Source organism: Polypterus senegalus, chromosome 2 (assembly GCF_016835505.1).
Source record: "Polypterus senegalus isolate Bchr_013 chromosome 2, ASM1683550v1, whole genome shotgun sequence".
NCBI classification, from domain to species: Eukaryota; Metazoa; Chordata; class Cladistia; order Polypteriformes; family Polypteridae; genus Polypterus; species Polypterus senegalus.
In genome coordinates this window covers 98794916-98810179 of record NC_053155.1, presented here as the reverse complement: position 1 = coordinate 98810179, position 15264 = coordinate 98794916, and the positions used below count along the sequence as shown (strand labels likewise).

At 39.1% G+C, this 15264-nt stretch overlaps 1 protein-coding gene across 1 annotated transcript; it reads right to left on the bottom strand.

Moving 5' to 3' along the window:
• Nucleotides 1-3352: 3352 nt before the first annotated feature.
• On the bottom strand, nucleotides 3353-14972 carry aqp11 (aquaporin 11). The gene is made up of 3 exons (XM_039744228.1): nucleotides 14180-14972; nucleotides 10249-10365; nucleotides 3353-4041 (listed from the first exon to the last, which is right to left on the bottom strand). Exons 1-3 carry the CDS (start codon nucleotides 14778-14780, stop codon nucleotides 3932-3934), a joined length of 828 nt encoding a protein of 275 aa, XP_039600162.1. The 5' UTR covers nucleotides 14781-14972; the 3' UTR covers nucleotides 3353-3931.
• Nucleotides 14973-15264: the final 292 nt, after the last annotated feature.

Here is a 15264-nt window from a genome sequence, read left to right as displayed (position 1 = left end):
GAACAATAAAACAATGGAGAAGCCATGGATTAAATAAAAAGGTTGTAGTTATCAGCAGGGAGACGTGAATCCCGTGGCGAAGCAAGGAAGGGAATGTAGAGACGGGCGGATGGCCTTATATAGGCAGGCAGCCAACAACGTGGGGCGTTGAGATGGGGGACCCAACGCCGCCTCACACGGTGACAAAGCTGCAGGCTATGGACGTATATATGTATGTAAGTAGGATTCAGTTAGCGTTGGGAGCCCGCGTACCAAATTTCTTGAAGATGGGCCCCTAAGTAACAAAGACCATTGGAAAGTTCAATATGGCGGCTGACAGTGGCGTCATACCACCGAAATAAGTACGTGCATTGGTTTTGGTTAGCGCAGGGAAGCCGCCTACCAAATTTCGTGAAGATGGGGCCATAAATAAGAAAGTTCAAAATGGCGGACGTTGTCGACCGTTAGGTGTAGAATTTCGACATGAATCCTGCTTAACTTTTGTAAGTAAGCTGTAAGGAATGAGCCTGCCAAATTTCAGCCTTCTACCTACACGGGAAGTTGGAGAATTAGTGATGAGTCAGTCAGTCAGTCAGTGAGGGCTTTGCCTTTTATTGGTATACTGTAGATGATGATTAAATGAAGATCAAATTTTAATATTTCCACATATGTTAAAGAAAAAACATTTCATGGTATTTATACATATGACAAACTTAAATAAAAATGCACGAATGCTTACTTTATATCTGTAGCTAGGCACATGTTGAGGTTCTTTGGCCAGCTATTCTAAAACAAGGACGTTTTATTTTGTAATCCTAAGGGATACAGAAGTATTCCACTCATAAATTATCATTTTTGCATGTTTCATACCCTCCTCATTGTTTGTTCTCTCGCATTCATTTGAGTTTTTCTCGGCCATCAGTGTAAAGGTCACAAAAGGTACAACAGATTTCAATGGCAATCAAGCTTTACCAATATAAAATAATATCAAAATTTCCATGAAAAATCTCACATTACATAATCCAGATAGATAGATACTTTATTAATCCCAAGGGGAAATTCACATACTCCAGCAGCAGCATACTGATATAAAACAATGTTAAATTAAAGAGTGATAACAATGAGAGTATAACAGACAATAACCTTGTATAGTGTTAACGTTTACCCCCCAGGTGGATTTGAAGAGTCGCATAGTGTGGAGGAGGAACGATCTCCTCAGTCTGTCAGTGGAGCAGGACGGTGACAGCAGTCTGTCACTGAAGCTACTTCTCTGCCTGGAGATGATCCTGTTCAGTGGATTCTCCGTGATTGACAGGAGCCTGTTCAGCGCCCGTCACTCTGCCATGGATGTCAAACTGTCCAGCTCCGTGCCTACAGTAGAGCCTACCTTCCTCACAGGTTTGCCCAGGCGTGAGGCGTCCTTCTTCTTTATGCTGCCTCCCCAGCACACCACTGCATAGAAGAGGGCGCTCGCCACAACCGTCTGATAGAACATCTGCAGCATCTTATTGCTCCAAATGTCAGGTATTCAGTCATATGCTCACAATATCTCATAAACATATTTTAGGTAAAACATTAATACAGTATAAACTACTGTGGGGAAGATGATGTTGTATACAAATAATAAGCACATTCAACGGGATGACGCTTCTGACCTCCCTTATTATAGCTTATGGATAAAAAGGTTTGGGAATCCATCAGTTTTCTTGTAGTTTATTCGGGTCCATATTGTATGAAAGGGTGCCGGAATAGCAGGGTCCTCTCCTTGCTAGAATGGTAGTCTGCTGCATTGTGTGTGCACAAAGCAATTGTTTGGGGGGACTGTGGGAAAAATCCCACCCAAACTTTGGGTAAATATGCAAACTCCACACTGCAGTCGCCTCATTTGATAAATCAGCCTTAATCCAATTGCTTTAATTATGGCATCCAATCTGGCTTCTTGTTTAAATAAATGTACAAGAGGTACTACTTGTTACTGATTTATAATGGATCGATAATGGATTTTACTATGAGCTCTGAACTGAAGTGCATTTCTACATTAAAATGGGTTAAGGTACACTTGTAAAAATACATCCGAACATAGAAGTCCAGAGTCCAAGATTTCCAACACACATGCCTAGGAAGGAAGTAAAAATGTGGACTGTATATCCATCTGTCATGCATTGGTTTCAATTTCTTTAGGTAAATTATTTCAACAAAAACAAAGTTTATAATTTAGCATCCACAAGTCTAAAACTGTACGTTTGTATGTTTTGTTTTGTTCTTTTTGCATAGTTATATTTTTTGAATAAACACCACTTATATAAACAGAGAATAAGAAAAAGCATGTAAGGGTCCTAGATGGCTTATTTATATGTGTTGGAAATTTGACAGCCATCAAATCTGCTGTGCTTTTGTTGAATGGTGGATCTCAGAGTAAACTTTGTAAACCATACTAGCTCTATATTTTAAAGTGATGGTAAAAAAAACATGATTGTCCTTTCTCTTGTCACAAAGGGCATGAAGAAGTAAACACAGAACGTACTTAGTGCCCAAAAATGTTCAGTACCACTTTTTTCCTGCTGCCATTGTGAAAAAACATGTAGGAGTTTCTTTCCTACTACTGTGTTTTATTTCTTAAAGGATGTCAACTCCATATACTTTAGGGGTGCCCAAGGCGTTGATCGCGAGATTGGAAAGGTAGTGCAGGTAGATCACGTTGCATTCAAAAAAAAATTTTTTTTTTTTAAGCGTTAGTCTATCATATATCCTCCATATGGCATTTGCCACTTGACTGACATACAGGGCGGCCAGTCTGAGATCTCTTTTCTACTAACACACTGGTCATCCCGCACGCACAATCAAACGTGCAAGCTACTGCAAAACTCCGGCTATAAGTGATCTAGTTAGCCTTCCAATTTATATCGACTAAAGAAGAGATTTAAAAAATATATATATATATGTTTGGGGAGGGTATGGGCTGGATGTGGAATTGGAAGAGGATTTTTTTCTCACAATGTCACAATTGAAGTGCATTTGTCTGATCTGTCATTCTATCATTGTTATTCCAAAGAAGGAAAATGTGGAAAGGCACTTTAGAACTGTTCATAAAAACTATGAAACTGACTTCCTTCCGAAAAGCGACCTGAGAAAGAGAAGAGGAGAGGGAACTAAAATCACAGTTAATCAGACAGCCGTCATTTTTCACTTGGCTGAATTCAAAAAGCTCCTTGACTTCATTATTCGGCTCAACTTATTTATGCAAGTCAGCCTTTTCCCACATGAAGATTATTAAATCCAAATACTGTAGTGACCATAAATGTATTGAATTGTTATTGTGCCATAAGGGTTGTTCAGTTATGCAAGGTACGACAACATATATTTTATGTATAAAGAATACTCGGTGTATGTGTGTGTATGTATGTATATATGTATCAATTTTAATGTAGGTAGATCATTTTAAAAGTGGCTCGCAAGCCAAAAGTATGGGCACCCCTGATTTACTTAAAGCAAAGTACACTGGGCACAACTAGCAAGCATCCAAGTGTGTCCCACTGGGCATCATATTTCTTTCCTTGCCATTTCTATTCATGTCAGGCATTGTATGAGTCAGTCTCTCCAGTGAAGCTAAGAATGCTACTTACTGACCACTGTGTGCCTGTCTACTTTTCATAATTGCTTATTCATGTCAGGCATTTCCTTAGTAATCTTACTAACTTTAGAAACACATCTTTGTCATCAGTCAGCACTGAACAGTCATGATTAAAACCTGGGGCGCATTTCTTAACAAATTACAAATATTTGGTATATTAGCAGTAGGCTACACAAATTGTCAACTGGAATGCAGAATCTGTCTTTATATAGTATGAGGCCACATATTCAGCTTTAATAATAAAGCAGCCATTGTTTTGTGTTACAGTCTCCTTTCTAAAATCCCCACTCTTGTGTCTTTGAAAAGCCACTAGAATGGCTTTTAGTTGAACTTTTTCAGTATTTCACTCTTGTCCATCTTCTTTTGTAACCCCAGTGCACTGGAAAGTCTTGGAATGATTGTGGAATAAATTAGCACAGACAGAGCCATACCTATGAGAGCAAGAAAAAGTAAAAACTATGTAAATAATATACAGTGTTAAAATATTCAGAATCTCTATTGAGATTGTTTTTTGGTATACAAATTTTGTTTTAAAAAACGTGAAATGGCTACTGTATTTGTCATTGAAGACTGCAGGGCATGGATGATTTTTGGAAGTCCTTCTGATGATTCTGAAAGGCTACTAACAAAAAGTCACTTGATCTTTCAAATAGTTCTGTGAGGAAGCAGACAGTTTACAGAATTACCAAAACTTGCCGTCCAATAAATAACAGGCCATGAAAAAGTCTGCTTTGGCCGCAGTGCCGTACTGCACTTTGATGAACCACAGTCCGCCTGCTAAATCTGCAAACAACTCTTGTTCTGAAGTCTACTTTAATATCCTTGGAATTTTGTGATTTGAGAGAGACAATATATCCATCCATTATCCAACCCCCTATATCCTAACTACAGGGTCACGGGGGGTCTGCTGGAGCCAATCCCAGCCAACACAGGGCGCAAGGCAGGAAACAAACCCTGGGTAGGGTGCCAGCCCACCGCAGGACACACACACACACACACACACACACCAAGAGCACACTAGGGAAAATTTAGGATCGCCAATGCACCTAACTTGCATGTCTTTGGACTGTGAGAGGAAACCCACGCAGACACGGGGAGAACATGCAAACCCGGGTCTCCTAATAAATTATGAAAAATTAATGGATTATTTTTTGTAAAGTGCTCACATTAATTATTTTTAATACAAATACTTATATTCATCTTTCTTCTAATGGTTACAGATGGAAAGAACAAAATGACTTTATAAATCACAAAACTGAATTATTATAAACGAGCAAATATTTACATTTAGCATTTAATCAAAAATCTCTAAGCCCAGTCTAAGAATAATCTAGTAAAGTTTTTTAGTTTTTCAATGTGACAAGTCTGCCTAAACACAAGAGTGATACATCTGAATGACAGCTTGTATTAAAATTCTTTTTAAATAAATTTTAGACATCAAAATGCTTCCTTTAATTGTGCAATTTTTATTTTTAGATGAAGTTTAAACATAGGCTAAATATTTTTGCCAATTTCTATGTGCCATATGGTTACAGAAAAACACAACATTTAAATTAACCTACACAAAATAAATGAGGTACAAATAGTTCACAGTGACCACATTAAAAGTAGCAATGTGAGATAACTGGAAGTTCACAATACTTGGTGGTGGACACATTTATTCCTTTGGAAATTTAAGAGACATTAGGCATGGCTGTAAGTCTTGGATGATGCTCTAGAAAAAGAGGGGAGACAGCCTGAGACGCACTGTATTTTGTACATCTCTTTGGTCTTTCTGTATTAATTCTAAGATCTATATCGGTAATTGGTCATTGGTTGCCAGTTTAATTTTAGTGTAAATGATGTTACTTCTGGTCCTGATTCTTCTTCAAAGAAGGCCGCTAATTTTAACCTGTGGTGGTAGTCATATAGTTCTGTTCTGTTGTGTTATCATTCTGGGTTTGTACTGTGGAAGTAGGTATAAATGTTAGACCTTTCTCAAGAATTGAGATTTGATCCCCTGTCAAGGCCATATTATCAGACAGATTTATTATGTTCTTTTTAATTGCCCAGTCTGCTGGTGTAGAGGTCACTGGGAGATCTAGCTGAAATATCTCCTCCAATGTCAGAGGATGTTATCTGCTGTCTTTCTTGTCCAGTGAATGTTGTTCCTTTCAGTTTTAAAGTCCTCTGTTGAGTTTGGAGGAAAGTGTGGAAGATTTTGTCTGATGTAATGGCTGGTGTCAATTATTAGTTTCCCGAATCAAAAGGTTTTTGCAACATTTCATTTGGCTTTTCGCCCACTCTTGTGTACACAGTCCTGCAGCTTAGCCACTTCTTCAGTCTGCCATCTGCTCCTGTATTACTCCAGTGCCAAAACTGGTAGTGGCCACATACAACAACTTCTAGTTACTATATTGGATCAATGGTCCCTAAAACAAATGACACCTGTGCTAAATGAATAATACAGTACATGCATCTTGTTCAGGACAGCACATTTGATTTTTAAACTAATGCAGTTTACTTAACAGGTGAAGCCACAATCTGCTTGATTTATGCTTAAAAGTAAATTGACAGAAGTTTAGAATGATACCCTAAAATCCTACTGCATATATAGCTGTGTCATCTGCAAGGCTAATCTACAGTATAAATACAATTCACTAAGGGCACGCAAGACAGAGAGCCAGACCCGCCCGCCAACTCTGACTAAGGGCAAGCACGATAGAGGGCGCATGCAAGACAGAGAGCCACGCCCACCAACTCTAAGACCATAGGATACGCACGACCAGTCCCGCCCGCCATCTCTAATCCTACTTCCGCGTCCATTGCCGCTCTCGATCAAACAGCAATAATTAGCAAACAAACAGATAACTGGCAGTAACAGTGCCTAATTCACAATTGGTATGCCAGTTTGAAAAGGTAAGTTTTAAGGGTAGTTTTAAAATGTGTTATTGAATCAAGCTGATGTATATGAGAGAGAAGAGAATTCCCGAATTGAAGAGCACTATGAGAGACGCTCGAGCTTCCATAGCACAGAGTTTAATGTGTGGTACAGAAAGTACAGCTGCAGATGAGAATAGGAGTGAGTGAGACGAGTGTCAGTCTGTAGGAGAGCAGTGAGGTTGTGGAGAGCTTTAAATGTTAAAAGCGGTATTTAGTATTGTATTGTGTAGTTAACAGGGAGCCAGTGAAGTTGACAGAGAATAGGTGTAGTATATTCAGTGGATTTAGAACAGCAGGTTATTACCCTGGCAGCAGAATTTTGAAGAAGTTGTAAGCGATGGATACGTTTTTGTGGGATGACAGATAGAATAGCATTACAGTATTCTATACGTGAGGTGACTATAGCATTAACCAATACTTCAGTACTGTGTTGCGTAAGAACAGGACGAAGTCTAGAAATGTTTCAGAGATGGAAGAAAGCAGTCTGAGAAATGTTACTTATACGGGAGGAATTATTTAATAATAATAATAATTTTATTATTATTTAATAATTGCCATTATTAGTGTATAAATGGATATAAATAATTGCATGTAAACGATTCGCCAAAATCTGTTGTATATAAACGACTGTTTAAAACGTTATTGTTTTTTCATCAGAAAACCCGGTTTCCACGTCTACCTGTATTAGTTTAAATGGCACTTTTACCACTCGCAATAGGGCGGAAGTGCTGACTTATCGTGTCGACTGGGCAACACAGTGAATGCGGCGTCTATCTATATATGTCTATGTTTTCCGTAGCCTGCTGCAGGAAGGTACTCTCTCGACCATTGGCATTGGTTGCACTCCTTGCTATTTTCGTTATACTGCGACGGAAGCCTTTGTTATACTGAATTCCTTTCTCACCGTTTTCTGTTCCTATTCTTACACCGCCGTATGCTACGGCGGGCTTCGGCTAGTATAAAAAAAAGATCCAACAGGAAGAATGAACAAGACTGTTTCTAGCTTTGTAAGAGTGTAAGGATCTATTTAACTGTGAAGTTTAAAGAACTACAAATTATGACAAAAATGCTGTCATATACCAATGCATAACTCACAGGAGTATCATAATAATGCAATTATGTATAATGTGTCTGTCGTTACTGTGAAACTGATATTACAGAAGTTATTTCATTACCCTGACCAGCTACAAAAATGCAACTTACAAGTTTGAGCCCAACTAGTTCTTTGTCAGGTATGAATAAAATAGGTAAATGTTTACTACAGCATATTCAGGGAAGACAACTACCAGATATTTTGGTATAGCTTCAGCACAATACAAAATCATGTCTATATTTTAAAACCAGGACATGATTAAGGCACAGCTTAATTACACACTCTGTAAGACTATTAACAGAATTGTCAGATTGGCATAGGTCAATTAAAAATATTCACTCATTTTAAAAGAACCAGTAAAAGGGTTAATCAAGAGGAAAGAAACCCTAAACTCGATTAATTCTAAGCCGTTGTTTCTCAACCAATGGGTGGTGCTGGCTGCTGTCGTTGGGTGCGTTAGTTAATTTTTAGTAGGATGCTTTAGCAATCTATAGCGCTGCGCGATATTAATCTCCATTTGTATCTACGGTCAAACCCGCTCTTTTCACCAAGGGGGTTACCACAATCCTACCTTTTGCCACTGCTCTGACATTCATGATTGTTTCACCAAGGTGGTGAACCATGAAGGGAGATAACTAGGGTATCCATTTCCGGGAATTTGGGAATCCCACATGTCATTCCCAGGAATTTCAGGAATGACACAGTGCACAGGCATCTCATATGTGAATGGTTTTAGAATGAGCGACACTTATTTTTAATAAAACTACTGCAATATGTCGACACCAGTAAAAGACTAACCTTAACTACAAGCAGTTCATGCTGTCACATAAGTACATGTATCTAGTTAGTTGCGGTAATAAGAGTGTAGAAAGCACATGTCGAGCGTGCGGCCGTCCAGGTGAGAGCATACCTTCGTGCAGACAGAGTACACCAGCCGCTGAGAAAGCACGCTCTGCCTCCACTGAAGTAGGCGGCACAGTCATCAGAGGGCCAAAAAACCATGCCACTTAATTATTTTCAACTATAACTGTTATTTCTTGATCGATTTTTACACTTTTACACGCTATATATGCAAGCTTGGCCGTTACCATTCAGCAGGGTATTCCAGCAGTTTCATTCCAGGGAATACAGGAATGGGAAACGTCCGGGAATGGATTTCCTAGAGACAACCACCCCTGCTACTACATTCAAGGCTCGTTTCACCAAGGGTGTCCACCACCCCCAAACTTCAGCTACTGATATAAATGTTTGTAAATGTACTACCTATAGTACCATCTGGAAGGTATTTAAAGAGTATGGAATTGCAGTGACACTGCTGCTTGTCTAGCTCTTGTATTTATGGAAGATGAATTACATTTGCATACTTGCCATTAACTCAAGTCCATTCTATGCAGTATTTGAGCTCTGCCAAGGGCTGTTCTATGTGATTGTGACACTGACTGACGAATTTGTGAAGAAGCGGTAGTTTTGGGGATATTGTAGTGAACTGTGGTGGTAAAACACAAGCAAAACCTCAGATACAGCTTTTGATTTACTTGTATGTCTAGGCCTCATCCTCACCTATGCTCATAAACTCTCATAAATGAAATACATGCGGACAAAATAAGGCTATAGCATAGGATTTCTGGACTCCGTTTGTAATGGGGGTGGGGAACTCAGTCAACAGGAAGACTCTGGAATAGAACCACTTCTAGCCAGGTGAAGTGGTTGTGCATGTGGTAAGAACACCTTATTAGCACTTACTTTTGAAAGGAATAGCTTACTTGGAGCTAACCCAGGACAAACAGTGAACACATTCTAACAGGAGTACTCAACTTCTGTCCTGCAGGTTTTTGCCTTAAGCAAATTTTTAATTAGAACTCATTTATTTTACTAAAGCAATATGTTTTTTGGGTTTAATATTACTTAATTTGCTTGTTATGATTCAGAACTCTTCATTGCATACTTTAGTTTTAAATAGCTCCATTAAGGTTTTAATTGTTTCCTGTTTCCTTAACCATCTATCAATTAATAATGAGGTGCAAATGACAAAGGAACCACATACTCTGCAGCTAACATACTTCCATTCAAACTTCTGTATATGTATCATGAAATATCTGTGTTAATATAATGTTTACAAATAACTGAGAGAAGGTAAGGACCTTTAGGTACAAATCTATTTCACACGAAAAAAAATGTGATAAACATTTGTCTTGGAAAATCGAAGGTACTAACCAGCATTATCTGCTAGGCGTGGCTTCTAATTACAACACTGGTTAGAAGAAAACCTTTACCTACTGTGGACCTCCTATACTGGAGGTGAGTACCACTGTGCTATAGGAATTTTATATCTTAGCTAGCCTGGAATCATCTTGGAATTCTGCAGAAGGTATCTGAAGATATTGTTGAAGACAGGACGGCTTGGTTAGACCAGCTCACAGTGTTGCTAATACAACCCTCATCAGGATAAGCAGGGTGACAAAGAGATATGGTATGTTTTTTTTTTTTTTAATATATATCTGAACAAAAACTACTTCAGGCAAATTAATTTAGGTCATTAAACTGATTCTTTTCTGGAGTAGGTAAGGAATATATCAGATGCTTATAAAGAACTGGAATTGCCCATATAAATAACTTTACTTACCTAATACTGGTCCCAGCCAGTAAACAAAGAAATTTTCCAAAAAAGTATGTCCTTTGCAAGGAAACTGCACAGAAAATGCAAGGACTGGGTTAAATATTGCCCCAGTAAGACTTCCACCTGCAAACAAGAACATAAGTACAAAAAAATTAAAAAGGATACAAGGTTTAAGTGGTTCTTAAAAAGTAACAGATTTAAACTATGATGCATTGAAAAGTTGTTTTTATCATTTTATGTTCCTGTGCTGACCCATAATATAGTTTCTAAGATCAGTCTAAGTCCAGGCAAAAATGCAACTTTATTTAACACTGTATAAGTATTTGGCCTTTCCCAGTAATCATCTTCTGAGAGTTTGCTTTTAGCACATCTCCCAGGCCTCCTACCCCCCATACTAACCAATTTTGTAAGGCATTTTATTCTAATACATGGTCAATAGAGGCTGGGGCCTACCTTCATTGTATGAATCGGCCCTCGATGAAGCTGCCAATTCAAACCTTATATCATGTTGCTATTCCTGGTTATGGTGAGTCCATTTTCCGTCATGTGTGTATTAGTTTCCTTAAGTTATAAGCTATAGTTTTCTGACAGAAATGTATTTTTTGTTAACTGGATAAATATACTGCTGCTAATAACATTACTTCTGTATAGAAATCACTTTTACAAGTCATGGTTTCTATGCAATCAAGAAGAAGGGTCTCTTTTCCTCTGACAAACTTCTGCATTGTGTTATTAATTTCTGTTATTGGGTAATGGCTGCAAAGCATGGCCTAGAACACCTTATTAGCTTATGTATAAACATATTTCTACATAGAACATTGTTCGTTTTGTGCTTGTTTTTTCTGTATTTACTACCAACAGGTGTTGATGTAGCATTTTGAACCTTTGGCGGCCATTTCTTGTTAGTTCTTTTTGGCAATTGACTCTCGGCCTGTGCCTGAAACGGATTGTAAATCCACTTGCAACAGATAAAATACCCCTATTTCCTTAACTCTAAGCAACATTGATACAAGCAGAAAGAGAGCTGTGTCAAGTGTCTACCTTGAAGTGAAACTTTACAACATGAAAGAGGCATGCCAGCTACATATAAAGGGAAAAGGAAACAATCAAAGCACTGAAAGAGGGTATCTGTTAATGACAAATAATCAACCTCTGTAATATGAATACATTTTGGCTTTAGGTTTAAAGATATAATCCAAGTACATACTATATGTACCAATATGTCACAATGAAAGATCACATGCCAAGTTTTTCCAACATTTTAAGCTGCGCCATGAGCTAGAAGCACAAACTGAAAAGACAATCTGAAGAAGTACATGCCAGACTAAAACCATCTTAAGAGTTACTCTTTGCTAATGTATACGCAAGTGTAAAACTAATTCCCACAGGAATGGAGAAATAAATGCCATCACCTTCCATGCTGTAAAAAATACAATATGAATATGCAGCATAAACCTGGTCATGTTGAGTTTATCACAGATGCATTGAGGAGAGATCACACACTTGATTGAATAAACGCATTCAAAGTTGGGGGTTGTTTTCCAGGCAGCTCCACAAGCAACAGTCCCTTGAGTGTAGGCCAGTATTTATATTTGAGCCACCATGGTGTAAACCCCCCAGCTAAGCTTAACCCTGCAGGGAAAATGCCTGTTTTTTTGGAAAATCCACAAATGAAACAAGACATTCAGGAGACCACGGAGTTGCTAATGGCTATCCATAAATGATATGCTTGATAAAACTGAAAATGATACGCAGTTCAAACAGCTTGAATACTACATACTGTACTTGTACAGGCTAGAGTAGAAGGAAAAAAACTGTTACTTTAACCTTTAATATAGGGTGGTCCAGATCTAATTATACAATTTTCATTACACTATAACTTAAGTTTATTACATAGAAAATCACCTGAAAAATCCCAGATCATTCGGAAGTGTGCGAACTGACGACATGAAGAATCACCTTTACGCCGAACTGGAATCGTCCCCACATAAATCAAAGTCATCCAGACGATCTGGATCTGCATAATTAGATCTGGACCACCCTGTACATCTTTCGGTCAAATCTGGCCGTTTTGTGTTTGAAATCAATTAAAACGTCCTAAATTTCACCTCCCACAATTAACGAACCATAAAAAAAAATAAACATCCCATTATTTTTGCAGCTTTTAAAAATTCTTTACCCTGCTATGTTTTTCAGGTCATTTTTGATCCACTATTGATTTTTATAGATTGTGCCAGTGTGCGTCTTTGAAGTTATACATTTATAAATTTTAAAAAGCTAAAATAAAGATGCCTGACTTGGAAGCTTTTTTGAAGCTGAATCAGTGGTTTACTAAAATATTAGGTTATGGGTAAAAGTTAAGGCTTTGTATGTGTTCATTCATTACTTCTTTTGATTCTCTTTTTAGAAGAACTCGATTATTCTCATGACCGCTATGTCTGGTTTCAGCTATTTCACATTGAAATTTCAGGCCAGTACCTTTTGAGTTTTCTATATCTGAAGCCACAGCATGGTGAAATTAGTACATTTTTAGAATATTGTGATGAAAATGTAAATCACAAGAGACGGTTACTTGAATCATTACTTTTACTGAAGATTCAACAACAGCATTAAAAAAAATAGGAAGTGGTCTCCCCTAGACTTTCTTGTATACTCAAGACAGAGAGAGGTTAGGAACGCACACACTGATACAGTGGATTGCTGCACCCTCCACATGAGAAACCAACTGGGGATGGATATTTAAGAACTAAACTGTAAGGCAATGATTATATTTTTATATTATGTACATTAAAAATCCTCATCAAATCAAATTAAATTGAACAATTATGATAAAAGTAAAGTTGAATAAATCAGACTTTGCAGAGGCATGAATAAAATAGTACCACTTCCAGTTAGCAGAAATAGCTCAAACGTTTAAAGAAATCTACGCTTTGTACCTAATATTTGTATGCAAAATTTGGTTGACCTAACTGAAAGCATACTCAAGTTATTGTGTTTACATACACACAGACTGCCCCACAAACATAATTCCAAAAATGGAATTTTCGGACTCTGGGAGTTGTAAAACGTCGAGGTTCATCAAAATCTTAAGGTCGAAATTTTGGACAATTACAATACTTTCCCAATACTTCTTATACGGGAAAGTAAACATAGTATGGCCTCCAGAAAATGTGACTGCAAAACCTGTTTCTTCTGCAGTGATATGTCAGGTAACACCAAGTGAAATTAGATTATTTCTCAAATTAAACTGTATGATCTGTTGGCTTTGACACTGCCTGGCAAATCGGTAGACTTCCAGTTTTATTTTTACAACTGATTTGGTGAATGATCTGAAAAGTATTCAGCATGCCAGCACTCTAACTGAAGAAAGTGGTATGACTCTCATTGTGTTTTCTCCCTGTCTTCTGTGTTTCTCAGGGCTCCTTCTACATTCTAAAGGCATGATGGTAAGTAGTTTGGTAAGTATAAACTGACTAGACATTGGTGTGTTACTACAATTTGCAGCGGACTGGCACAGAGTCTTCTTTACAGAATTGAGTGGTGTAGAAATGTAGTTAAGAAAGATGTATTGATGGAAAACAAGCAATATAAAATTGTGATTTATAATAGTTTTTGAGTAAAATCCCGAATGGTGCAAGAAGTTACCAAACTAAGATATAATTGGTCTCTTATAATAGCTAAAAGGCAAAGGCTGTAGGACCACCATATGTCGAGTTATGTAGGTATAAACTCTGGCTAAATTCAAAGTGCAAATCAAGGTAACTTAAACTTTTCCTGTAATCACAACTGCGATGTGTAAATTAAGTAAAAATGAATATGTAGTTAGTTTCAACTTCATTAAATGTTTAAATGTAAAAAGACCCCACTTGGATTAACTACCTTTCAAACCCCGGTCCGTGAAGGACATTGGGCTGAGATCAGAGGTAAGAACACCGACCTGCGTAGACCAGGAATGTGATGACTGCGGCAATTATGTGGACCCTGAACCTCCCGTCCAGCGACTGCGTTAGGAGGAGTGTACTCTGCATGGCTAAGGCGCACACAAGTTCCACGCTCGCTCCACGAAACACTGACGTTCTGATGCTGCTGCGGCACAGAAACCCTGCAGCTCGGTGCCGCGCGTGCACGGCAGACAGTCCCAGCGCCCATGCGCGCTGTGTTAAGAGCTGAGCTCCCGTCGCTGCCACGAACTGGCAAGCCAACCTGGCCGTCGCCGCTCTCCAGCCCAAACGCTTCCGCCACAGTTGCTCCAGGATCGCTACAGGGTTGCAGAATGCGCCAGCAAACGTAAGCACGTGGACTACCGTGATGGCATATGTGAGCGTCAAGCCCAGGGGACGCTCGACAGCACCCTGCTCGGCCAGAAGTTTCAGTTCATGGGTACAGGCGCACAGCTGGAAAGTCGACGCAAACTCAATTAGCAGCGCCGACAGTCCCCACTTTTCACTACCGCCAAGTCGCGACGCTGTCCTCCTCACCACCTCGCTGCCTAGCACAGTGAGCGCCAGCAGTGCTATGGACACGACGAGATCCTCCATCGAAAAGTGATCGCTGCAGCGCGACAGCAAAGAGGCTTACACTGCTGCAAGCTGTAATGACATCAACTCGTAAGTGCCGCGTCTCTCAGGCACAATAAAGAGCGCGCGGAAGTAAAGTGGCCGCGTCAACCCGCGAGGAGGGGCGGGAAGGCGGTGTCGAGCCGGCAGAGAGAGCTGAACTGCCAATGACACGACTTCATATTGCCAGGTAGTTCATGAACGGAGTACAGGTGAAGTCTTTTCGAACGTTGGGAGGGAGCTTACCCAGTATGCTGTACGTGTTTATGCCGCAACGATGGATACAACACATATCCGTCATATGTTACATTTGTTGGCTACATTCTTCACTTTTGAGAGGCGGGCGGTGATCTACAACTGCACAGTCCGCAGGAGAACTGCCTCGATCCTCAGGGACCCCACTCAACCAACACGAACTGTTCAGACTTCGACCCTCAGGCAGGGGGTATAGAAGTATGAAATACAG

Coding starts and splice junctions, on each gene's coding strand:
- aqp11 (XM_039744228.1), bottom strand. CDS start 14,780: ATGGAGGATCTCGTCGTGTCCATAGCACTGCTGGCGCTCACTGTGCTA. Junction 10,366..14,179: donor CACATTCCTGGTCTACGCAG/GTCGGTGTTCTT, acceptor TCTTGTTTGCAG/GTGGAAGTCTTACTGGGGCA. Junction 4,042..10,248: donor CTGGCTGGGACCAGTATTAG/GTAAGTAAAGTT, acceptor TTGCTCTCATAG/GTATGGCTCTGTCTGTGCTA.